At 43.3% G+C, this 24,662-nt stretch overlaps 1 protein-coding gene across 7 annotated transcripts in view; it reads left to right on the top strand.

Annotated features, from left to right (window-relative positions):
• Positions 1-24,662, top strand: part of BBX (BBX high mobility group box domain containing) — an 82,173-nt gene that overhangs the window by 38,651 nt on the left and 18,860 nt on the right. For 5 of the 7 annotated variants that reach the window (XM_044285029.1, XM_044285027.1, XM_044285033.1 and 2 more), the window contains 4 exons: positions 3,545-4,328; positions 12,363-12,495; positions 22,504-22,652; positions 24,314-24,406. In XM_044285029.1, the coding sequence (XP_044140964.1) occupies positions 3,545-4,328; positions 12,363-12,495; positions 22,504-22,652; positions 24,314-24,406 (1,159 nt within the window). The remainder of the gene's footprint in view (positions 1-3,544; positions 4,329-12,362; positions 12,496-22,503; positions 22,653-24,313; positions 24,407-24,662) is intronic. The other 2 variants (XM_044285028.1, XM_044285030.1) reach the window with 2 other exon arrangements.

The raw sequence follows: 24,662 nt of genomic DNA, 5'->3' as shown, positions 1-24,662 counted from the left end.
TCCCCCCCTGTTGGTTCCAATATTCCCCCCGCAGTAGGCACCGCAGAGGAGGAGAGGAGGGGGGAAAAAAGGCAATAGGCAAACCCGAACTTTTCAACAAAAGTTATACATTCATTGTAGTAGTGAGGCGGAAAGATCAGCAATACGGCGAGTAGAAAATAAATCAAACTCGGTTCTCACGTGTCCAGTGCCTTAGTCCCGACCCCCGCCGTAGTTGCAACAGCAGTTCGAAACAAAAGGGAAGGGGAAACGGCAGTATGGATGTGGGGTGGCAGCGAGGGATCCGTCCGGGTAGCAGGCAGTCCAATGGCAAACAGGAGCAGCAAGGTGGAAGGTGGAAGTCCGGAGGAGCAGATGGTGCAGTGGCAGGGAGAGCTGCGAAAGGGCAGCAGCTAGCAAGGACAGGAAGCGGAGCAGCGAGGCAGCCGGGTCCAGGGGCACAACAGGAGAGCGGAACACCCGCACCAGCAGCAACCAGCAGCGGCAGCCAGACGCCCTCCGACAGCGACCTCCGAGAACATGCGGGAGCAATTCAAACGGCCAGACCAGGTACGCGGCTCAAGGCATCAGCTGTTCGGCATCAGCTGTTCAGAGCCGGGAGCTCGGAGGGAGGAGGCCAGCACAGAGGGGAGAACGAGACGCGTCGTACTCACGTCATCTCGCCGTGTCTGCCTGTAGACCTTTTTTTTTTTTTCTGATAAGATATATTTACAAAGTTTCTCATGGTCCCTTGAACTATTGATTTATGTAGAGCTGTGTGAAAAGTTAGTGGTCATTTAAAGAGAGAACTATATATATATCTGAGAAGGGTTGTCTAAACTGAGCAAGTTCAGCGCTCCTTTACTTTAGATCCCCTTGACTTAAATTTCCCACTTTGCCATCTGTTTTCAGTATTCATTTGATAAGCACACTTTTAAAAGAATGTATTTTCAAAATCATATCTGTTTTTGAGAATGACCGAGAGGCTCTCCCCATTGCCGCGTAGGGGAGCCGGTTCAGGCATGAAAGTGCAGTGTTTCTGGGTTTTCAGCACTCAAATGCCATGGTCACATTTGACCACAGCATCTGAGAGGTTAAATTTCTACAGTCTGCGTTATTGCCATTAGTTCCTAGCTTCTGCTATTTGAAACAGCACTCAAGATTGTGGGCACCGTATGTACGGTGGCAGTCATCTAAGGGTTAAGGGGTCGACTGTCGTTTGGACAGTATATTCCATCAAAGAGAGCCAGGTATGGTGTTAGATTATACAAAGTTTGTGAGAGTATGGGTCAGTTCACATGGCTGATTTTTGTCAAAATACATATGTAAAATATCAGCACTGAATCAAAGTAGATTTTTACGCCTCAAAATTACATGCGTTTTTTGTAAAGCGTTTTTCAGGCACATTTTTTACTTTATTGAATTCTATAGCACTTTTTCCACAAGCTGTTTTTGGCACACTTGCGCGCGTATGTGCACATCTCAAATGATGCGGTTTTTTTTCTGCTTCCTAATAATTTGAATGGGAAAAATCAGTGCTGATTCTGCCCCAAGATAGGACATGCGGCTTCTTTTTGTACACGCTAATGCATTGGAGTCTATGAGAATAGCAATCTAATGATTGTGTATTATAGTTCCCTTGGGAACCATAAGAAAGTGTAAAAATATTTTCACCATATGGCGAAACGGGAAAAAATAAAAAATCCCACAAAAAATATATAAAGAGTGATCAAAAAGTCATACACACCCCAGAATGGTATCAATGAAAAGTACAGATCACCCCACAAAAAATGACAAAGCTCCATACACATAACTACAAATTATAGGGGGAAAAATATGGTGCTGAAAAAATAAAACAGATAATTTTTCCCCCCCCAATGTTTTTATTATTTTATCAGTATCAAAACGCAAGAAAAAATATACATATAAGGTTTCACCGGATTTGTACTGACCTGTAGAATGAAAGTAATCGATCCGTTTTATCAGACGGCGTAAATAAAGAAAAAAACTTAAAACTTTGGCAGAATTGCTTCTTTTTTTTTTTTTTTCCCCAATTCCATCCCATTTTTTTTTCCTGCTTCCCGCTACATTATATGCAATATTAAATGGTGGCATTGGAAAGTACAATTTGTCCCGCAAAAAAAAACAAGCCTTCATACGGCTATGTAAACGGAAAAATAAAAAAGTTATGTCTCAGGAAAGGCAGGGAGCGAAAAACGTAAAAAGGAAAAAAAACTCCAGGGTAGAAAGGGTTAATTGATAAAAAGTAAAATTAGAGCCTGATGCAAGTGGCAAAGTACCATGTATCAGGACATAAACCATTTTTGAAAATATATATTCCTTTTTAAATCTAAAATACAATAAAAATCAAAAATTTTAAATTATGTGGCAGTCAAAAAAATAACATAAATCAAGATAAAATGTTACACGTGAAATCGGAGTAAACTGCATTTTTTTTTTCCATCATTTTTGCCTTTTTGTAAGATTTAGAAAAAAATAAAAATACCCATGATATATACCACTAAATGAAAGCTATGTTTCTCCTGAAAAAAAAAACAATACCAAAGATATACATAAAATTCCCTCAAAGATATAACATATTAAATAAAGACACAGCAAAACAGCTTATTTTGCTTTGGTCATTAAGGCCCAAATACACAGAGAGAGAAGGGGTTAATTATTTTTCCCATAGAAACGTGTGCTTACAAAGCTAGGCACCAGTCTACAGTATGTGACAGCAAGGGACCCTGTATCTGCAGCTCCACTAGGCCTGTTTCACACTGCCGGTATTAGTTCAGGCCGAGAACAGCCAAAGTTTTTAGTTCAGGCCGAGAACAGCCAGAGCTATCTGGATCCAGCATTGCTGGATGTTACCGGTAGGCCCGCTGGCCCTGTTGACTATAAGGCTTCGTTCACATCACCGCTAGGCTTTCCATTATATTTGTAATCCGTTCAAAATAACGGAAAGTAAATAAATAACAGAAAGCCAACAGACACTAACGGAAAGACGAAACTGATCCGTTAAAAAATCGGACACAATGCATCCGTTTGCTTTCCTTTATGTTCTGTTATTCATTGTTTTTAAACAGATCTTTTTTTGCTCAGAAAAGAAAAACAGAACAGAAAAAGGGATTGCATAATGGATCATATACAAAGCAATCCGTTACAATCCGTCACTCATTGACTTTAATGCAAAACAAAACGTATCCGTCTCAAATCTGTTATTTTAGACGGAAGCAAAAGTCCCGCATGTAAGATATTTTTTTTTTTTTCTGTCTAAAATAACATAAAGCGGACGGAAAGGAGTCAAACGGAGTCTAACTGACACTTTATCACCTCCATAGAAGTGAATGGGATTTACAACTGATCCGTTTATTTGCGTTTTCCTCATCCTTTGAATGGAAATGCAGACTGTGATGTGAACGAGCCCTAATATGTCGGGATTCGGCCGGATAAATACTGCTGTGTGAAACATGCCTTTTTAATTGATGTGATCTGTTTATCAGGAGTAGATTCTCCTGAGATTGTTTCCATCATTATCTCATGTTTGTCCGTTCCTTTGTAGATGTGCGTGGCCTCAGAAGCAGTGAAAATCGAAATTTCAGGAAATATAAATCCAGCACAACTGAAAGCATTGAATGTTGAAAAGACTGATGAAGTTGTCATATGCAACAGCCAGAAAGAATGTTCTACTGTTTGTAAAGAGGAAGGACTTAGTAATGTTACAATTAAAACACACGGGTCACCTTCCACAGAGCATGTAGGGGCGCACTTTGTAGGATTCCTGAAACGGGACAAAATTAAAAAGAAAAAGAAGAAAAACAAAACTGACCATGATGCTGCTGAGAAAGGGTCTCCAAAGAAGAGCTGTAAAAAGAGACAGTCATCAGAATCAGACATTGAAAGTGTCATGTACACTATAGAAGCCGTTGCAAAGGGAGACTGGAGCATTGAAACGCCATCATCTTCCCCATGCAAAAAAGTCCGTTCTGCTAGTCCAAAACATAACTTCTCAGAGTTAAAGCCAACAAAGAAAAAAGTGAAATCTAAAGAGAAGAAAGAGAAAACTACCGAGTCCACCAAAGAAATGATGGAGCCAGAGGCCATGATTTTCACACATGCCACAGAGTCTGAACTGCAAGAAGACATAAAAGATGAACCACTATCTCCTATAGAGGATGTTCTCCAGTCACAACTACCAGAAGAGCTGAAGTTTGAGGACTGTGAGAGTAGCAAAAAGCCTGAGGCCTGCGGATCAAGAAAGTCAGAACGCTCCTGCAAAGGTGCTCTGTATAAAACGCTAGTCTCTGAGGGAATGTTGACTACTTTGCGAGCGAATGTTGACAGAGGTAAGTCGGTGTTCTTCCTTATATATTGATAGAAACTGTTCTACTGCGTCTGAACCTCTGTATAGAATATATCTGTCTTACAGTTTCTGTTCACCTCTATCTCATGGTTTCCATTAAAAACAGAAATCATGATGCAGTGCCTCATCCATCACAGACACCAATGGCAACCAACTGATCCCATTGACTTAAAGCATAACTGTCATATTTTCATTAAAAAATCCATTTTAGCTTATGTTACTGCTGCAGCAGCATTATGCATAAAGCAATCTTTAGTTTCTTCACTTACCACTGTTTTCCTTGAGTTTTCCCCTTAGTTACGGCTGTTTTGAATCCTACATTATAAGGATCTTCTCAAGATGACTCCCCTGCCAGTTCTCTGAGGCCAAAACTGCATTCCCTCAGGTCTCATACAAACTTGCTGTAGCCAGCAGCTTCCTGCTAACCAATCAGATTGGATTACTGTGAGACACGCCTCCTCACTCCAAAGCCTAAGGGCTCTTTCACACTTGCGTTGTCTGGATCCGTCGTGTACTCCATTTGACGGAATTACACGCCGGATCCGGAAAAACGCAAGTGAACTGAAAGCATTTGAAGACGGATCAGTCTTCAAAATGCGTTCAGTGTTACTATGGCAGCCAGGACGCTATTAAAGCCCTGGTTGCCATAGTAGTTTATACTGGTGTAATAAAGTATCTGAAAGAGGACTTACTGTATTTTTCGCTTTATAAGACGCACCTAGGTTTTTGAGGAGGAGCTGTGCTTTTGGTGGATTTTGAATTAATAGTCTGGGGATGACACTGTTATGGGGGATCTGTGGATGACATACTGTTATGGGGGGAATCTGTGGATGATGCACTGTTATGGGGGGGGGGGGAATCTATGGATGATGCACTGTTATGGGGGATGTGTGCTGTGAAACATAGGGCCATGAGGGGGGCCAGCATAAGATGCTATATGTGTGGGTGACACACATATAGCATCTTATGCTGGCCCCCCTCATGGCCCTATGTTTCACAGCATTACAGTACTTTATTCTTTGTATGTAAAATAGAATCAATCGCTCTCCTTTTGATAAACTAGCTGACACTGATATGTCGGCCGCTATGCTGCACAGTGTGGCCGGCGATACATCAGTCACAGTGCGGGGAGGGAGGAGGGGCTGGAGGCAAGTCACAGCGGGGCCCGGTGCAGTCACTGTATTACACCGGGCCCCGCACACAGAAGACTCTTTGTATGTAAAATCTTTCATTATTCCTGAATCCATCGGTCTCTCATATTGATTAACTAGCCTAATCGCCTGCATCAGTACTCACTATGAATGTAGCGTGCAGTCCCTCCGGCGCATGACTTCATCCTGCTCCTGCTTCATTAATGATGTGGGAGGAGCGTGACGTCAGTCACACGCCGGCCGGACCGCACGCTGTATTTATAGTGAGTAGTGATGCAGGCGATTAGGATAGTAAAGTTTATCAAAAAGAGAGCGATTTACAGTGTAAAGGATTAATGAAAGATTTTACATACAAAGAGACTTCTGTGTGCGGGGCCTGGTGTAATACAGTGACTGCACCGGGCCCCGCTGTGACTTGCCTCCAGCCCCGCACTGTAACTGATGTATCGACGGCCACACTGTGCAGCATAGCGGCCGGTGATATCAGTGTCAGCCCTGTAAAAAAAAAGTCAACCATCGTTTTATAAGACGCACTGTCATTTTCCCCCCTCTTATGGGGGGGAAAAAGTGCGTCTTATAAAGCGAAAAATACGGTAGTTCATGCATTATTTTGTAATAAGGATTACAGTTTGTATAAGGGGATGGAAATTATATTCTCAATATAAATAGGTCATTAATACCAGCGCTGCCGCCTAATTAAATAAAAACAGGGAGCTTTTTTCTTACTATTGGAAATTATATTCTACATAATTCCCAGTATTTGCATGCAACATTGGTTGTTGCATTCCTGTGTTTTTTGCATTTCTTTAACACGTGTATCATTGAATGTAGACACATGTGGTAGGTCTTAAATCCTCAACTTAGTTTTGTTTTGTTTTTTTGCACACTATGGGAGTCATTTATTAAACTGATATAAAATAGAACTGGCTTAGATGCCCGTAGCAACCAATCAGATTCCTCCTTTCATTTTCCAAAGGAGCTGTCCAAAATGAAAGGTGGAAGCTGATTGGTTGCTATGGGCAACTAAGCCAGTTCTACTTTACACCAGTTTGAACCAGTTTGAAAAGTGACCCCTTTTAACCAGTGTTTGCTGAAAAGTTGCATGAAGGTGACTGCACATTTGTGGATAAGAAATATTGTATGACCTCTAATTGAGGGATTCTGGTGTGTGTATATATATATATATATGTGTGTGTATATATATGTATATATATATATATATATATATATATATATATATATATATATATATATATAATGTACAGGTGAAATTCGAAAAATTAGAATATCGTGCAAAGTTCATTTATTTCAGTAACGCAACTTAAAAGGTGAAACTAACATATGAGAGAGACTCATTACATGCAAAGCAAGATATTTCAAGCCTTTATTTGCTCAGGGGGTATGGATTAATTAGCTGACTAGAGTGTGACACTTTGAGCCTAGAATATTGAACCTTTTCACAATATTCTTATTTTAAGTTGCATTAATGCAACTCCTTTTAAGTTGCATTACTGAAATAAATGAACTTTTGCACTAGGCCTGCACAATATATCGCCAAAGCAATCGCAATTAATCGCCATATCGCAATCGCCAATTGGCCGACCCAAAAATGCTGCAATTATATTACCATATTTTTCGCTTTATAAGACAAACCCCCCCCCCCTCCCCCCCCCCCCCCCAGTGCGCCTTATAAAGCGATGGTTGACTTTTTACGTGGTTGACACGGATGTATCGCCAGCCGCTGTGCTGCACAGCGCAGCCGGCGATACATCGGTTACAGTATGGGGAGGGAGGAGGGGCTGGAGGCCGTGAACAGCTGTTGGATCGGCAGGTAAGAACCAAAACAACACACTTGCCTGCCGCAGCCACACGACTGGAACCCGTGCAAATTTACTGGAGCCCACATACCAAACATAGGAACCAGCACACCAGTAACTGCCTGGACCCCCATGCGGACAGGATGTATGAAGGCACCAGGCAGAGCTGCTCACTGATTTGTAGTTCCCACACCGAGGAACCCTGGGCCCCTTTCACCGAAGGCACAGATACCCAGGGAGATGTCTAGCATCCATGCAGGACTGAGCATACACCATAGACAGACCAAACATGGAAAACCAAACAAGACATCACAACATCCACCCATACATAAATAACACCAACAGCACCAACAAAGGCTGGAGTACAACTCACTCCAGCCTACGAGCCACAGGCAATATAAACACCAAGTGACCACAACCAGCCAGGTAGTTAACCCCTCCAGCACCAGACAAGGAAGGAACCCGGAGGAAGGGCAACCAGCATGCACTGCTAATGTGTCACGGCACACAACAAAAAGACTGACACAGCCATGACATAATATCTGTAATGCTTCTGAGTGCTGGGTGTGTGTGGATATTTTACGATGGGTCAGGTTCAGAAGAATGATGATTAAGAAGGGATGATGGAGAAGAGTTGGATTAGGCGATATAATAGGCCATCCTAAAAAGATGTGTTTTTAGGGAGTTCCTAAAACTGTGGAAGTTATGAATTAACCTAATTGCTTGGGGTAGAGATATTCCAGAGACTTGGAGCAGCTGAGGAGAAGTCTTGACAAGAGTTTTGTCAGCAGTTCAGATGTACCAGCCAGCTTCATCTCTCCTTTCCAGAGTTTGAGTACTTGTACTGATATGCCCCCGGCAGCTGTATTACTCCATTTACAGAATAAGGATTAAAGAACGAACAGCACCAAATCTGCTAGTGAAAACTGAGAAATGTGGGAAAAACTGAGTAATCCACTACCTCCCTATTCACACTTAATCACCATAAAATCGCAATCCCCACAGCAATCACGTTCCACTTCCATTTAGTATGAGCACATGGCTACTAGCAGCTCACCACTACCCAATGGATCACCAAGAATGGAGTCCCCTGGCACATTCCCAGAACTGTCACAATTCCTCCTCGGTAAACTGCAAGTTGTAATGCTGATCCTCCAGACTGCATAGATGGGTGATGTGCTGTGTCCTGTCTGATTTCCAGACTGCGGTGCTCAAGAGGAGAAAAGCACAAATAGTGTAGTGTAGATTGTAGGGCTGTTTGTCTTTCCTTACCCATTTTCATGGACAGCCTCATCCAGCAGTTGAACAGTTGCCCCACTGTTAGATGCCCAGAGATTTTTTTTCTTGTCCGCTCACAATTCACCACCCCCTCTCTATTCCTTCTGCACCTGGGTCACAGGCTTCACAGAGTTCTCTGAGACCCCAGAAGCATTTTTTTCTAACCTCAGAATATCTTGCAAATTCTCGGAATATCAACACTTTTTCGATTCTTTGATAACCAGTTTGATTTGATACTGACATTGTTTTTGTTAAAATTTCAGGTATAGCCTTTTGGAGCATGCATTTTATGGAAATACAGGCTTATCAAGTCTGAGATTTCCAGACTTCTAAACAGCACCTGAGTCATCATTTTTCATCCTAGTACTCGGGGTTAGCAGATTTATCCCTGACAAGACTGTCAAGCCTCACCTGAGCATATTCTGTTGGTGTGCATGGTCTTTTCTGCAACCTTGTTTCTGCCTTTTGTTTGATGTATATGTCTGCGTGGTGTTGTTTGGACTACAACCTACTCTGTCCGTCTCTGATGTCCTTCCCAGGCTGTTTGCCAAAGTCATAGCAATCCTCTGGTTTGGCCTGCTTGGTTTGTTCTCCAGTTTACTTGGACCATCTGACTTTTTCATCTTCCAATGTTCTTGTTTTTTTGTGCGCCCAGCACTATTCATTCTGGACAATTATCCCACAGCCCACTAGTGTGCAATCCATTCTGCAATCCTATAGAGGTGCCATCTCCAGCACTCCTATCTCTGGTGGTCTGCCTGGTGGCTGTTTTGTCAAGGAGGACTCTCGTCCCATGCAGGAACCGTTGTCTCCTGGATCCCTACTGCATACTCCTTTCTATGGTTTTGGTTCATCCCTTTCCCATATTCATCTTACTAGTGCATGATGATTTTTTCTGCTCTTGTTCTTTCTATTCCAAGTTTATATTTTTCTTCAGCAGAGGTTGGTCCTGGAATTTGTACCGAGAGTTCCTCTCTGGCAAGTGGATTCTTCCCTGAGGGCTAGACCATCTGGGTCACCTTGCAGTCACTCCACTTCACAATCTGTACTACAGTCCTTTCTCTGGTTGGTGGCCTGTTTGTTTGGTCTCCTCCATTCAGCAGGTTCCTGTGGGGGCAGTCTGTTTGACTCTCAGCTTAGGGCATGCTCTGAGTTCTGTTTGTTCTCCGCCCTGACCTCTTGGTCTCTCAGCCTTCTTCAGCCGGTATGACTCTTCCTCCCTTTTTCTCTTTCCACTGTCTGTCCTTTTTTATTGAATGCCCCACTTGGCATCACCCCAGCTGCTGAGCTCTGCAACCAGCTTTAAAAGTTGTGCCAAAGTGTTTTGTTCCCCCATTCTCGGACTGCTTTCGAACATACCACAGTCTCCTGTGTCCCCCAATGACACGAGCAAATAAGTAGGATTTTTTTGTCAGTAACCTGTAAAATCTTTTTCTCTCTGCGTTCATTGGGGTAGACAGTGCCCTCCCAGTTGTTTTGGTGGATTTTAGGATGGGTCCCACTGTTCGTGGTTCTGACCCATCTACAGTTTTATGGTTTATCTTCTTTAGCTTCTCCTGGCTGCTCCTACTGTTTGTGTACAAAATCTGGAGGTTAAAAAAGATAGTAACACATATCCTTTTTTTTTTTTTCTATGAAAAACACTTTTTTTTCATGCTAAAATGGGGGTGGGGGGGAAGTTAGTGCGTCTAAGTACAGAAAAAAAAAATGTTCGGTACATCGGAGGCTGTGCTGCATAGGAACAGCAGCCTGAGATGTACCCGACATCTATCCACATGTGTTACCTGAAGAGGGAGAGCCTGGCGGGTGCTGGGTGATAAGGACCGGCCAGCTGGAGCGGGTGATAACATTATGTCAGCAGCAGATTACCCCCATAAACTTGTGTCAACTGCAGATCCCCCTCCCATAACATTGTGTCAGTGGCAGATCCCCTTTCCCATAAGGGTCAATTCACACATCCGCAAATTGCGAATCCGCAAAACACGGACACAGGCCATGTGTGTTCTGCACTTTGCGCACTTTAATAGAAATGCCTTTTCTTGTCCTTGTCTGCGGACAAGAATAGGACATGTTCTATTTTTGCGGAACGGAAATGCGGATGCGGACAGCACACAGTGTGCTGTCCGCATCTCTTCCGGCCCCATTGAAAATGAATAGGTCTGGATCTGTTCCGCAACACTGCGGAACGGATCCGGATCCATTTTGCAGATGTGTGAATGAACCCCAAGTGTGTCAGCAGCAGATTACCCCCATAACATTGTACATTGTCATTCACATGGAGGTCTGATCTAAGGTCTGATTGGGGGTCATTCACATGGAGGTTTGATTGAGGGTCATCCACATAGAGGTCTGATCTGAGGCCTGATTGGGGAACTTATTAATATGGAGGTCTGATTGGAGGACTTAATAACATTTGGGGATTTGTTCTGAGGCCTGATTAACATTGAGGGCAGGGATGAGCGAATCGACTTTGGATGAAACATCCAAAGTCAATTTGCATAAAACTTTGTTTCAATACTGTACGGAGTGAGCACTCCATACAGTATTATAATAAATTGTCTCCGATGATCCGAAGTTATTATTTTGAAATTATTTAAAAAAACATTTCCCGAACTCCTATCGTACAGTATTGAAACAAAGTTTTATGCGAAACGACTTTGGATGTTTCATCCGAATTTGATTCGCTCATCCCTAATTGAGGGTCTGATTGCGCTGTGAGCTGAGGTCAGATTAACATTGGGTGTCTGAACTGAGGTCAGATGTAAAAATATTTCGCGAGAACTTGAGCGTGTAGACATCCTTGAGCACATTCTCCCTGGCTATAAGAGGGACGTTCTGATTAGATGCGCTCACAGCCAGGGAGAAGATAACAACTCCCAGGGAAAATACAAGTCTCCGCCTAGTTATATAACAGAGTTAGTATTTATTTATTGGTGCCCATGTGGTATTCTGTAACTATATCCTCATTTTTTTGATCGGTGCTTAGTCATATAATATATGATAATTGTGCTAATCAATCAAATGATCTTAAAAGATAAGAAAGACACAGTTTCACTCCAGAAGAAGCCAAAAGTATACTAACTTCGCCACATGGTCTTAACCAGGCATGCTCAACCTGCTGCCCTTTTAAAACCACAACTCCCACAATGCCCTGCTGTAGGCTGTTCGGACATGCTGGGAGTTGTAGTTTTGCAACAGCTGGAGGGCCGCAGGTTGAGCATGCCTGGTCTAAACTGTTGTTTGGAGTTAAGTTATATGAGATTCCATTTGCTATAAACATGAAATAATTTGCAGAGCTAAAAATGCAATGAAAAGAAACCAGTCATCATGAAAATTCTAAATAATCTGCAGGTAGCAGGTAGTTTTGTGGTAAAAGGTTCATTATAACTTGCATTTGAATTCCTGCTCATTCTGGGATTTGAAGTGAAGGATTCAGTCCTATCAGTGACTGACAGCCTTCCCTCAATGACTGTGTAAACAGGGATAGCCGTCAATCACTGATAGGACCGCCTCCAGAATGAGCAGGAATATACCGTAAATGAATGAAATACACGTTTTACTAAATCTTTTCCTGTAAAACTATATATCAATCTGCTCAGCTCCTCCTGCTCTATAACATGCTGCCTGCAGCTCAGACACCAAGTTCAGTGTTACAGATTTCCTTTAATATTCAGAAAAATGTTCCTAGAACACACAATCCTATCGGCTACCATTGAGTATCGTGTTTTCTTTTTTAAAAATTTGTTCTAAATTTCTCGAATCGTTTTTTAGGGAAGAGGAACCTAGGGAAAGGTAGTTCATCCGATCATGAAGGCAGTTGGAATGATGACACCTGGACCATTAGTCAAAATGGAAATAATAAAAAACTAAAGAAGACAAAAACAAAGGAGGAAGGAAATGTTGGGTATGTACACTTTGTAATTATAATTTATAGAAATGTTTTGCCTTAGACAAGTTGACTTTATACTGAAGCTTTGAAAAATCCCATATCCCTTAAAGGGGTTGTCCGGGTTCAGAGCTGAAAACCGGACATACCCTTATTTTCACCCAGGCAGCCCACCTGAGGCTAGCATCGGAGCATCTCTAGCTCCGATGCGCTCCCTTGACCTGCGCTAGATCGCGCAGGGCACGGACTCTTTTGTTTATCATAACACACTGCCAGGCGGAAGCTTCCACCCGGCTGTGTGTTCAGTGACGTCACCGGCACTGATGGGCAGGCTTTTGTGCTGCCCTAGCCATTTTACTGGCTAGGGAAGGGCTAAAGCCCGCCCATCAGTGCCGGTGACGTCTCCAGGCTTCCTGGCAGCCCCATGGAGAACCCCGGTTGGTCTCCGGAACTCCTAAAAATGAACTGAACTGCTCCGATGCTCAAGTCAGGGGGGCTGCCGGGGTGAAAATGGAGGTATGTCCGGGTTCAGCTCTGAACCCGGACAACCCCTTTAACCACTTCAACCCCGCTAGCTGAAACCCCCTTAATGACCAGGCCACTTTTTACACTTCTGCACTACACTACTTTCACCGTTTATTGCTCGGTCATGCAACATACCACCCAAATGAATTTTACCTCCTTTTCTTCTCACTAATAGAGCTTTCATTTGGTGGTATTTCATTGCTGCTGACATTTTTACTTTTTTTGTTATTAATCAAAATTTAACAATTTTTTTGCAAAAAAATGACATTTTTCACTTTCAGCTGTAAAATTTTGGGAAAAAAACGACATCCATATATAAATTTTTCGCTAAATTTATTGTTCTACATGTCTTTGATAAAAAAAAAAAAATGGTTTGGGTAAAAGTTATAGCATTTACAAACTATGGTACAAAAATGTGAATTTCCGCTTTTTGAAGCAGCTCTGACTTTCTGAGCACCTGTCATGTTTCCTGAGGTTCTACAATGCCCAGACAGTACAAACACCCCACAAATGACCCCATTTTGGAAAGTAGACACCCTAAGGTATTCACTGATGGGCATAGTGAGTTCATAGAACTTTTTATTTTTTGTCACAAGTTAGCGGAAAATGATGTTTTTTTTTTTTCTTACAAAGTCTCATATTCCACCATCCAGGTCAAATGCCAACTTTGTATAAAAAAATGGGAAAAGTTGTCTTTTGCCGAGATATTTCTCACCCAGCATGGGTATATGTAAAATGACACCCCAAAACACATTCCCCAACTTCTCAGCGATACCAGATGTGTGACACTTTTTTGCAGCCAAGGTGGGCAAAGGGGCACATATTCCAAAGTGCACCTTTCGGATTTCGCAGGCCATTTTTTACACATTTTGATTGCAAAGTACTTCTCACGCATTTGGGCCCCTAGAATGCCAGGGCAGTATAACTACGCCACAAGTTACCCCATTTTGGAAAGAAGACACCCCAAGGTATTCCGTGAGGGGCATGGCGAGTTCCTCATATACACTGATCAGGGAGTGAGGTGATCACCCCCCTGTCATTGATCTCCCCCCTGTAAGGCTCCATTCAGACGTCCGTATGTGTTTTGCGGATCCGATCCATGTATCCATGGATCCGTAAAAATCATACGGACGTCTGAATGGAGCCTGACAGGGGGGTGATCAATGACAGGGAAGTGATCAGGAAGTCAATATGGGTGATCACCCGCTTGTCATTGATCACCCCCCTGTAAGGCTGCATTCAGACGTCCGTATGTGTTTTGCGGATCCGATTCATGTGTCCGTGGATCCGTAAAAATCATACGGACGTCTGAATGGAGCCTTACAGGGGGGTGATCAATGACGGGGGTAATCAATGACAGGGAAGTGATCAGGAAGTCTATATGGGTGATCGCCCCCTTGTCATTGATCACCCCCCTGTAAGGCTCCATTCAGGCGTCCGTATGCGTTTTGCGGATCCGATCCATGTATCAGTGGATCCGTAAAAATCATACGGACGTCTGAATGGAGCCTTACAGGGGGGTGATCAATGACAGGGGGGTGATCAGGGGTGATCAGTGGTTCATAAAGGGTTAATAAGTGACGGGGGGGGGGGGGGTGTAGTGTAGTGTAGTGGTGTTTGGTGCTACTTTAGTGAGCTGCCTGAGTCCTCTGGTGGTCGATCCAAACAAAAGGGACCACCAGAGGACCAGGTAGCAGGTATATTAGGCGCTGTTATCAAAACAGCGTCTAATATACCTGTTAGGGGTTAAAAAAAAATCACATCTCCAGCCTGCCAGCGAGCGATCGCCGCTGGCAGGCTGGAGGTCCACTCGCTTCCCTTCCGTTCCTGTGAGCGCGCGCGCCTGTGTGCGCGCGTTCACAGGAAATCTCGGCTCTCGCGGGAGGACGCGTATATGCGTCCACCCAGAAGAGCAGGGCTGCCGGCAGGACGCAATCCTGCGTACGGCGGTCCTGTAGCGGTTAAAGGACATCTGTCAGCAGATTTGTACCTATGAAACTGGCTGACCTGTTACATGTGCGCTTGGCAGCTGAAGACATCTGTGTTGGTCCCATGTTCATATGTATCTGCACTGCTCAGAAAAATGATGTTTTAATATATGCAAATGAGCCTCTAGGAGCAACAGGGGTGTCGCCGTTACACCTAGAGGCTCAGTGCTCTCTGCAACTGCCGCTCCCTCTCCTGTCACTTCTCCTTACAAATCTGTTGACAGAAGCCCTTCAAAGTCTATAACGTTTTCCCTCATACACACAGCTGTGTCTTATTTTCAGTCTGCAAAAGTCTTCTAAGTGCATTTCATTTTTTTTCTCACTTCATCAGTAGAAAATGCTATTCCTTTCCACAAATATGGACAGGAATAGGACCTCGCTGAGATTTGTGGATCTGGCACACGGATCCATGAAAAATGCAGATGTGTACATAGAAATTAATCGGTCCTGTGTGCCATCTGTCAAAAAATAATTGGTGACATTTTTTAGCCAAAGCCAGAAGTGGATCCAGCAACAAGGAGAAGCACAAGTCCTTTCTTTTCATTCGTTTTGAATTTACTTCTTTCTTTGGCTCCTAAACCACCACAAAAGCTGTAGCTTTTTTGAAAAAATAAATAAATCTGTGCGTGACACTATCCTTAAAGAGGACCTTTCATCAGGCTAGCTCTAGTCTAATTATTATCCTACCTTATAGGGCGGCTGTGAGCGCATCTAATCAGAACGCCCCTCTCTTAGCCAGGGAGAATGAGCTCAAGTTCTCACGAGAATCGCGAGAACTTGAGCGTGTAGATATCCTTGAGCACATTCTCCCAGGCTATAAGAGGGGCGTTCTGATTAGATGCGCTCACAGCCAGGGAGAAGATAACCACTCCCAGGGAAAATACAAGTCTCCGCCTAGTTATATAACAGAGTCGCCTCATTATAATATAAGGCACCAAAATATATGAGGCAAACAGAGGATGAACAGGGGGTTCTGTAGAAAAGAAAAAAAAAATGTACCAGTGGGGGCCGCCCTATAAGGTAGGATAATAATTAGACTAGAGCTAGCCTGATGAAAGGTCCTCTTTAAACTCAAATAAACCAGACCACATACATTGCTAATGCTGACTTCTACCTTTTTGTAAGTTATTTCTGATCACCATATCATGAATTTGCCTTTAAAACTAGAGGACAATCTTTGTGTTTCATATAGTCTTCATTTGTATGTGTTCTGCATCTATTAAGATGACTGTAGTTCTTACACATTTTACACATTTTATTTAACTGTATTAGGCCTCATGCACACGACCGTTGTTTTGGTCTGCATCCGAGCCCGCAGTATTTGTCGCTTGGATGCGGACCCATTCACTTCAGTGGGGCTGCAAAAGATGGGTCCGCAAAACACGCCGACGGTGTTTTGCGGATACGCAATTTGCGGACCGCAAAACACGCAACGATTGTGTGCATGGGGCCTTAGACATCCGTATGCAATCATTTTTTTTTTTTTTTTTGTGAATCCATTGTAACAATGCCTAAAACGGACAAGAATAGGACATTATTTTTTTTTGCGGGGCGTACTTCCGTCCCGCAAAAAGATAGAACAGGTCGGCCTGATCGCGGACCCATTAAAGTGAATGGGTCAACGATCTGCTGCGGCTGCCCCACGGTCAGTGTTCGTGCAAAATGCGGGCTGCAGCACGGCCACGAGGCCCATACGTTCGTGTGCAGGAGGCCTTATAGTGTAATTTTAATGCTTAAAGGGTTGACCATTTTCTTGCTACTGTTGAGCAGTGGGGGATTTATTTATTATTTATTAAACCTGGTTTAAAGGAAAAACTGGCGTAGTTGCCCATAGCAACCAATCAGATTCCACCTTTTGATTTTTCAGTGCTCCTTTTAGAAAATGAAAGGTGGAATCTGATTGGTTGCTATGGGGAACTACGCCAGTTTTCCTTTAAACCAGGTTTGATCAATATCCCCCTATGTGTTTGTAACCTTTGCTGATATTCTGTGGCATTTTCTATATTTGATAAGATATTCCTCCCTGTTCGCCAAGTCTTTTGTGCTGTGCCCATGGAGGTCTTGTCCATAGAATGGCTGCTGATGGAGGGTCGTGTGACCAGACAAATCACCTCCATATGATGTCTCCTCCACTCAGATACTCTGCATCTGCCTCTTGTTCAGGTGCATTGTTACAATGGGGGAGGCTGAGTGATGTCTGGTCACATGAGTCTCCATCAGGGGCCATCTTACAGACAGGACTTGTATGTGAACAGCACCGAAGTTTTGCCGAACGAGAGGACACTGCTTATGAAGTATAGGAAAAGGGCGCAGAATATCAACAAAGGGTATATTGGTAAGTGCCATATATTGCTATTACTTACACATTGGTCAACAGCAGCCAGAAAGTGACCCACCCATTTAAAGTGTACCTGTACTTAAAAAACACTTGTGATGTGCCATAGAGACATATACGGTATACAAAAGTTTTGGCACTCCTGGTCAAAATGACTGTTACTGTAAACAGTTAAGCACGTTGAAGGTGAAATGATCTCCAGAAGACATACAGTTAAAGATGACACATTCCCTTTGTAAAAACAATTTTTTTATTTTCATCTTTTACATTTTCAAAAAAGGAAAAGGACCAAAGCAAAACATTTGGGCACCCTGCATGGTTAGTACCGAGTAGCATCCCCTTTGGCAAGTATCACAGCTTGTAAATGCTTTTTGTAGCCAGCGAAGAGTCTTTCAATTCATCCATTCTTCCTTGCACGAGTCTTCCAGTTCTGTGAGATTCCTGGGCAGTCTTGCATGCACTGCTCTTTTGAGGTCTATCCACAGATTTTCAATGATGTTCAGATCAGGAGACTGTGTAGGCCATGGAAAAACCTTCAGCTTGAGCCTTTTCAGGTAGTCTATGGTGGATTTTGAGGTGTGTTTAGGATCATTCTCCATTTGTAAAAGCCTTCCTCTTTTTAATTTCGGCTTTACACTTGGTGTTATGTTTACTTCCAGAATTTGCTGGAATTTCATTGAATCCACATTTCTCTCCACCCGTGAAATGTTCCCCGTGCCATTGGCTGCAGCACAACCCCAAAGCATGATTGATCCACCCCCATGCTTAATGGTTGGATAGGTGTTCTTTTCATGAAATTCTGTGCCTTTTTTTTCTCCAAACATACCTTTTCTCACTGTGGCCATAGAGTTCTATTTTAACCTTATCGATCCACAGAATTTCCAAAATGCATCAGGCTTGTTTAGATGTTCTTTTGCAAACTTCTGATGCTGAATTTTGTGGTGAGGACGCAGGAGAGGTTTTCTTCTAATAACTCTTCCATGAAGGCCATATTTGTGCAGGTGTCGCTGAACAGTTGAACAATGTACCACAACTCTAGAGTCTGCTAAAGCTTCATGAAGGTCTTTTGCAGTCTAGCGGGGATTCAGATTTGCCTTTCTAGCAATCCTATGGGCATCTGTGTCTGAAATTTTTCTTGGTCTTTCAGACCTTCTCTTGACCCTGTTCCTGTTACCTGCCAATTCTTAATTACATTTCGACCTGAGGAAAATGCAACCTGAAAACGCTTTGCTATCTTCTTATGGCCTTCTCCTGCTATGTGGGCCTTTCAGGCATGTTAGGCAGCTGTTTAGAAGAGCTCATGGCTTCTGTTTTTTGGGACAAAGTTAGAGGAGTCTGAGTATTTTTAAAGCTTTAAAATTTGCATCACCTGGCCTTTCCTAACAATGATTGTGAACAAGCCTTAACCCTAACAGGCTATCTAAAGTCTGAGACCTCAGTCAAAGTTATCTAAGTGCCCATATCACCTTGGGTTCCCATACTTTTGCAAGTTACTCCTTTTCTTTTTCACTCTGAGATTGCACAAAACCAAAATAATACACTAATATTGAATAAAATGTTGAAAAGTGTGTGTCATCCTGCCTTTTGGGGATCATTTCATCTTCAACTTGTTTAACTGTTCATAACAACACAAATTTTGACCAGGGGTGTCCAAACCTTTGTATGCCACTGTAAAAGCGCCGCGATCCCCACTGCTCCTGTAGAACGCAGTCTATCCCCTCTGCAGAAGACAGGCTGGAGCCAGTCTAATAGACTTTCTGTTGAACTTGTCTTTAGCAGTGAGGAGACTGTGCTCTGTGTGAGCGTTTGTTTCTCCTCATTCTTGTAATCATTGGGGATCTCAGCACTCGGGCCCCCACAAATCAAAACGTTTGATATGTGTAAATGTCAAAACTTATTGGAAAGCGCAGGGACACTTTTAAACTAATATAATGGCACTGAAGTGGATAGCTCACCTCCTTAACAACTTGGAACTGGTGCTCTAGTCTGCAACTGATCACCCAATCAGTATAAAGAGCAATTGGAAACAAATGGTATGAGACTGGCACTCAATTATGTGAGTCATATAGAATGTGGCAACTTATTACAACAATTAATATTATTGACTTTATTATTTACTGTGTGAGATTGTAGTTTTTATATATCCTTTTAAGTGTGATCTTATTAATTGTTGTAATAAATTGCCACATTCTATATGACCCCCATAATTGAGTGCCAGTCTCATACTTTTAAACTAATGCCTAGTACCCAGTAGGGTTGCACCGGGTATCGAATTATCGATACTTTTGTACCGTTATCAATTCGATACTGGGATTTGCCTTTTACTGATACTAGGCACGTGCTGCTCTTGGCACACGCCATGTTCCCTCAGCAGCACAGGGGAGGCGGAAGCAGTCTCTCCCTCCCCCCTGTGCCGCTGCTGCCAATGAGAGGAGAGAGGGGCAGAGGAGGGGAGGGGCTGTGGCCACTGCGCCACCAATGAAGATAAATTAACATTTAATACAGATACAGGAGGCGGGTGCCAGTGGCAGAATCACATAGCCGGCACTCGGCCTCTATGACATGGAGCTGCGATATCGGTGTCAATTAACCCCTCAGGTGCGGCACCTGCCTCCTGTATCTGTATTAAACGTTAATTATCTTCATTGGTGGCACAGTGTGCCCAACGCCCCCCAAGATTTATAATCAATGGTGGCAGTGGCCACAGGGTCCCCTCCGCCCTCTTCATTGGTGGCGCAGTGTGCCCCCCCCAACCGCCCCAGTATTATAATCTTTGGTGGCAGTGGCCACAGGGTCCCCTCTGCCCTCTACATTGGTGGTGCAGTGGCAGTTCTGATCAGAGCCCCAGCAATGTAATCGCGGGACTCCGATCGGTTACCATGGCAGCCAGGATGCTACTGAAGCCCTGGCTGTCATGGTAAGCACAGGGCAGAAGGGAGAGTGTAAAGTACTATTCACCCTAATAAAGCTCTATTAGGGTGAATCGGACAAGGGATGAAAAGATCCCAGGTGCTAGCCCTTAAGGGGGGAAATAGTTATTAAATAAAAAGTTTATAAAAAATTAAAAAATAAACACCCCTTTCCCAATTTTACATAGAAAATATATAAACAATATAAAACTAAACATATTACATATCGCCACATCCGAAAAGTCCGAACTATTAAAATATTTTAAAAAATCTATGCGGTGAATGCCGTAACAGAAAAAAATAAGAATAATAAAAACTGTGCGATTCGCCACTTTTTTAAGTCGTCTTGTCCTCCCAAAAAATAGGATAGGACTGTTCTATTATGGGCCGGACGTTCCATAAAATGCGGAATGCACGCAGATTTTTTGGTGGTTTTATTTTTTTCGTGTGGTATGGAATGGTGTCGAGTATGGCAATACTTTTTCATGGTATAAAAATTTTGGTATCGTGACAATACCCAGTTTATTATGATAACCTACTAAATTCCACCCTCTGCCCATCTTCATGTCCAGTGTTGAGATCTGACATGGCCCCTCATTAAGAGAATATGAAGTTGATAGATGTTTCCGTTTATGAGTCTAATGATCCTCCAGTAGCTCCAGCACGCAGTAGCAGCACAGTTGTCATGTTCCGTCCCTTTTTGCTGTCCTATGGTCCACACTCCATTTACTGCTCTCCAGCTATTCACAGATGCACTCACATCCTGCTGCAAACCGTTTACCAAGTATGTCTTATTAAATACAATCTGGTGGTTGCTGATGCTTCTTGGAAGTCTGAGGGACCTGTACATGTTGGGGCATGCTTGGAAATGTTAATTCACAGTCTTCACGAGTTTAAAAGTCCACAAACTCGGCTTTGTTTAGTCATAAATAAAAAGTGCCAACAAAGTTGTGCAGGCACTGTTTTGTCTGGTAAAATAATAGATACCATTATAGCTACCCTGTAGTCAGTGCCCAACCCTTAATCAGGCTAATACCAGTCAGATTGCAAGTCCTGGTATAGGGTCAGACATTGACTTTAGACTAGTCTTTCTCTTGGAAAAGAGCAAATCTGCATATCCCTTTTCCCCAGGAACATTGCCTGGCTTCTAATTCTCCCCCAACATCGGTTGTGGAGCTAATCTGCATATTCCTTTTCCCCAGGAACATTGCCTGGCCTCTAATTCTCCCCCAACATCGGTTGTGGAGCTAATCTGCATATCACTTTTCCCCAGGAACATTGCCTGGCCTCTAGCTCCACAACCGATGTTGGGGGAGAATTAATCTGCATATCCCTTTTCCTCAGGAACATTGCCTGGCTTCTAATTCTCCCCTAACATCGGTTGTGGAGCTAATCTGCATATCCCTTTTCCCCAGGAACATTGCCTGGCCTCTAATTCTCCCCCAACATCGGTTATGGAGTTAATCTGCATATCCCTTTTCCCCAGGAACATTGCCTGGCCTCTAATTCTCCCCCAACATCGGTTGTGGAGCTAATCTGCATATCCCTTTTCCCCAGGAACATTGCCTGGCCTCTAATTCTTCCCCAACATCGGTTGTGGAGCTAATCTGCATATCCCTTTTCCCCAGGAACATTGCCTGGCATCTAATTCTCCCCCAACATCGGTTGTGGAGCTAATCTGCATATCCCTTTTCCCCAGGAACATTGCCTGGCATCTAATTCTCCCCCAACATCGGTTGTGGAGCTAATCTGCATATCCCTTTTCCCCAGGAACATTGCCTGGCCTCTAATTCTCCCTACACCTGTTGTGACGCTCTCCACATGGAGAAAATGTGCGTTCTGGCAGGAACCTCAAAGCAGTTGTGTCTAGATAAGTCTCCTTTTGGAGAAGGCTCTTGATTTAGCTAATATACTTAGTCATGTTCCAAGGTGTGTTTAAGGGTCAGCATTGACTGTAGGTTAGCTACCTTTACTAGGTGGCCCTACAGAGACGGCTTTCTTTCTCTTAGAAGGGAAGTAATCTTCGGGCCTAGAAAAGTCAGTTACCAAAATCTAGGTTCACTGAGGAACCTTTCCTGGGTTTTCCTGTCTCACCCAGGTTGGAAATCTGAATTACACGTACACTCCCTCCAGTACTTTTCCAGCTGCGGGCTTACACTGCATAATAACTAGTTTTTATAAAGTGTCCTATTGATCATAATAAACTAGTCACCCGCTACATGTTTTATCTGGATTGAACTTTTAGGGACTAACTCTGCTTTTTTTGTAGCTTGGCAAAGTTGGAAGAAGAATTTGAGAAGAAATTCAATAGTCTTCCTCAGTATAGTCCCGTTACATTTGATCGCAAAAATGCTTCATTCCAGAGGAAGAAGAAGAAGCCCAAAAATGGGCAAGATGAGGAACAGAAAGCAAACAAAGGTACCTGAAATGTCATGTTTTTAAGCTGTTATTAATGCCTGTTTAGAAGCTGAGGGAATGGTAAATAATTGGTTTTCAGCTTATTCAGATGAGCGCTGTAAATCTTCTCTGTTATGTTCACTAGAATCTGATAATTTTCCATGTGGAATCACTATTGCCTTGATTGTGTATCTGGTTTCTCTGTCCATATGGCATCAGTATGTCATCTATTTTTTTGCATCTATCTCCTAGCATTCATCTTTGAAAAACAGACCACACACAGATGGTGTCCATGTGCTGTCCATTTTTTTTTTTTTGCAGACCTATTGACTTGAAATGGGAGAGTCTAGCTTGAAAAAACGGACCAAAAAGCACATGCTGCAGAAAATCGGACATGTGAATTGACGCATTGATATTATAATGTGCTGTCAGTTCTAAAGTCGGACAGAACAGAGACATGAATCACTTATGTGAATAGGCCCTAGCTTGTTTGCGTGTCCTGTAAGACCCCTCTGATATCCCGAGCATGTTTATGAAGTGTGCCGCTCCCTCTTCAGAGAATAACTTGCATCAATTCCTTTTTTACACTTTATTTTGAATCCCAGTGGGCTGAGATACTCACATGCAGTATGTAGATGAACCCAGCAGGGGCTGCTGCGGTATTCGTTGTCTAGGTGCATGTAGGTGAACCCAGCAGGGGCTGCTGCGGTATTCGTTGTCTAGGTGCATGTAGGTGAACCCAGCAGGGGCTGCTGCGGTATTTGTTGTCTAGGTGCATGTAGGTGAACCCAGCAGGGGCTGCTGCAGTATTCGTTGTCTAGGTGCATGTAGGTGAACCCAGCAGGGGCTGCTGCGGTATTCGTTGTCTAGGTGCATGTAGGTGAACCCAGCAGGGGCTGCTGCGGTATTCGTTGTCTAGGTGCATGTAGGTGAACCCAGGAGGGGCTGCTGCGGTATTCGTTGTCTAGGTGCATGTAGGTGAACCCAGCAGGGGCTGCTGCGGTATTTGTTGTCTAGGTGCATGTAGGTGAACCCAGCAGGGGCTGCTGCGGTATTTGTTGTCTAGGTGCATGTAGGTGAACCCAGCAGGGGCTGCTGCGGTATTTGTTGTCTAGGTGCATGTAGGTGAACCCAGCAGGGGCTGCTGCGGTATTCGTTGTCTAGGTGCATGTAGGTGAACCCAGCAGGGGCTGCTGCGGTATTCGTTGTCTAGGTGCATGTAGGTGAACCCAGCAGGGGCTGCTGCGGTATTCGTTGTCTAGGTGCATGTAGGTGAACCCAGCAGGGGCTGCTGCGGTATTCGTTGTCTAGGTGCATGTAGGTAAACCCAGCAGGGGCTGCTGCCGTATTCATTGTCTAGGTGCAGAGCGGCGCACATGGCTGTTGCTGGGTACACAGTAAGGCTCTCTTCACACTTATGTCCTCTCATGTCCTTTATAATCAAATTGACCCATTTTGGCACAGATCTCACTTATAATAGGACCATCAGATTTACAATATTTTCACATGGTGGAATAGTGCTACAGGCAACATGATGTACTGTAAGTGAATGCTGAGTACAAGTAGAAGAAACTGTAAAGCTAATGCACCCTATATAAATTAGTTTCTATAGCATATAGACTGTAGCATTAGATGAAGTGACGAGCACACTATAACAGTGATCTTATGTTGTCCTTGTATAGCAGGTGCTCTACAGTCACAGAAGAAGAATCTGTTTCACAAAATTGTAAGCAAATACAAGCAAAAAAAGGAGAAACAAAGCACATCAGATAAAGGTATGCAGGATATGCCATAGATATAGCACCCAAACCTATCTCTAGAACAAGCGCCCTCAATTATTTAACACCCTCCCCCACCTTACCACCCTAATGGTATGAAGTGGTTGAAGATGTTCTAAACCACCATCTAAAGACAACATGCTGCTCTTCCATATCCATTTTGTGGTCTGCAAACTGTGGATCCGCAAAATACAGATACCAGCTGTGTGCATTTTGCAAAATTGTAGAAATCCCTATTCTTCTCCACAAACCA

The sequence above is a fragment of the Bufo gargarizans genome, chromosome 3, assembly GCF_014858855.1.
Source record: "Bufo gargarizans isolate SCDJY-AF-19 chromosome 3, ASM1485885v1, whole genome shotgun sequence".
NCBI lineage: Eukaryota > Metazoa > Chordata > Amphibia > Anura > Bufonidae > Bufo > Bufo gargarizans.
This window is presented reverse-complemented; position numbering and strand designations above follow the sequence as displayed.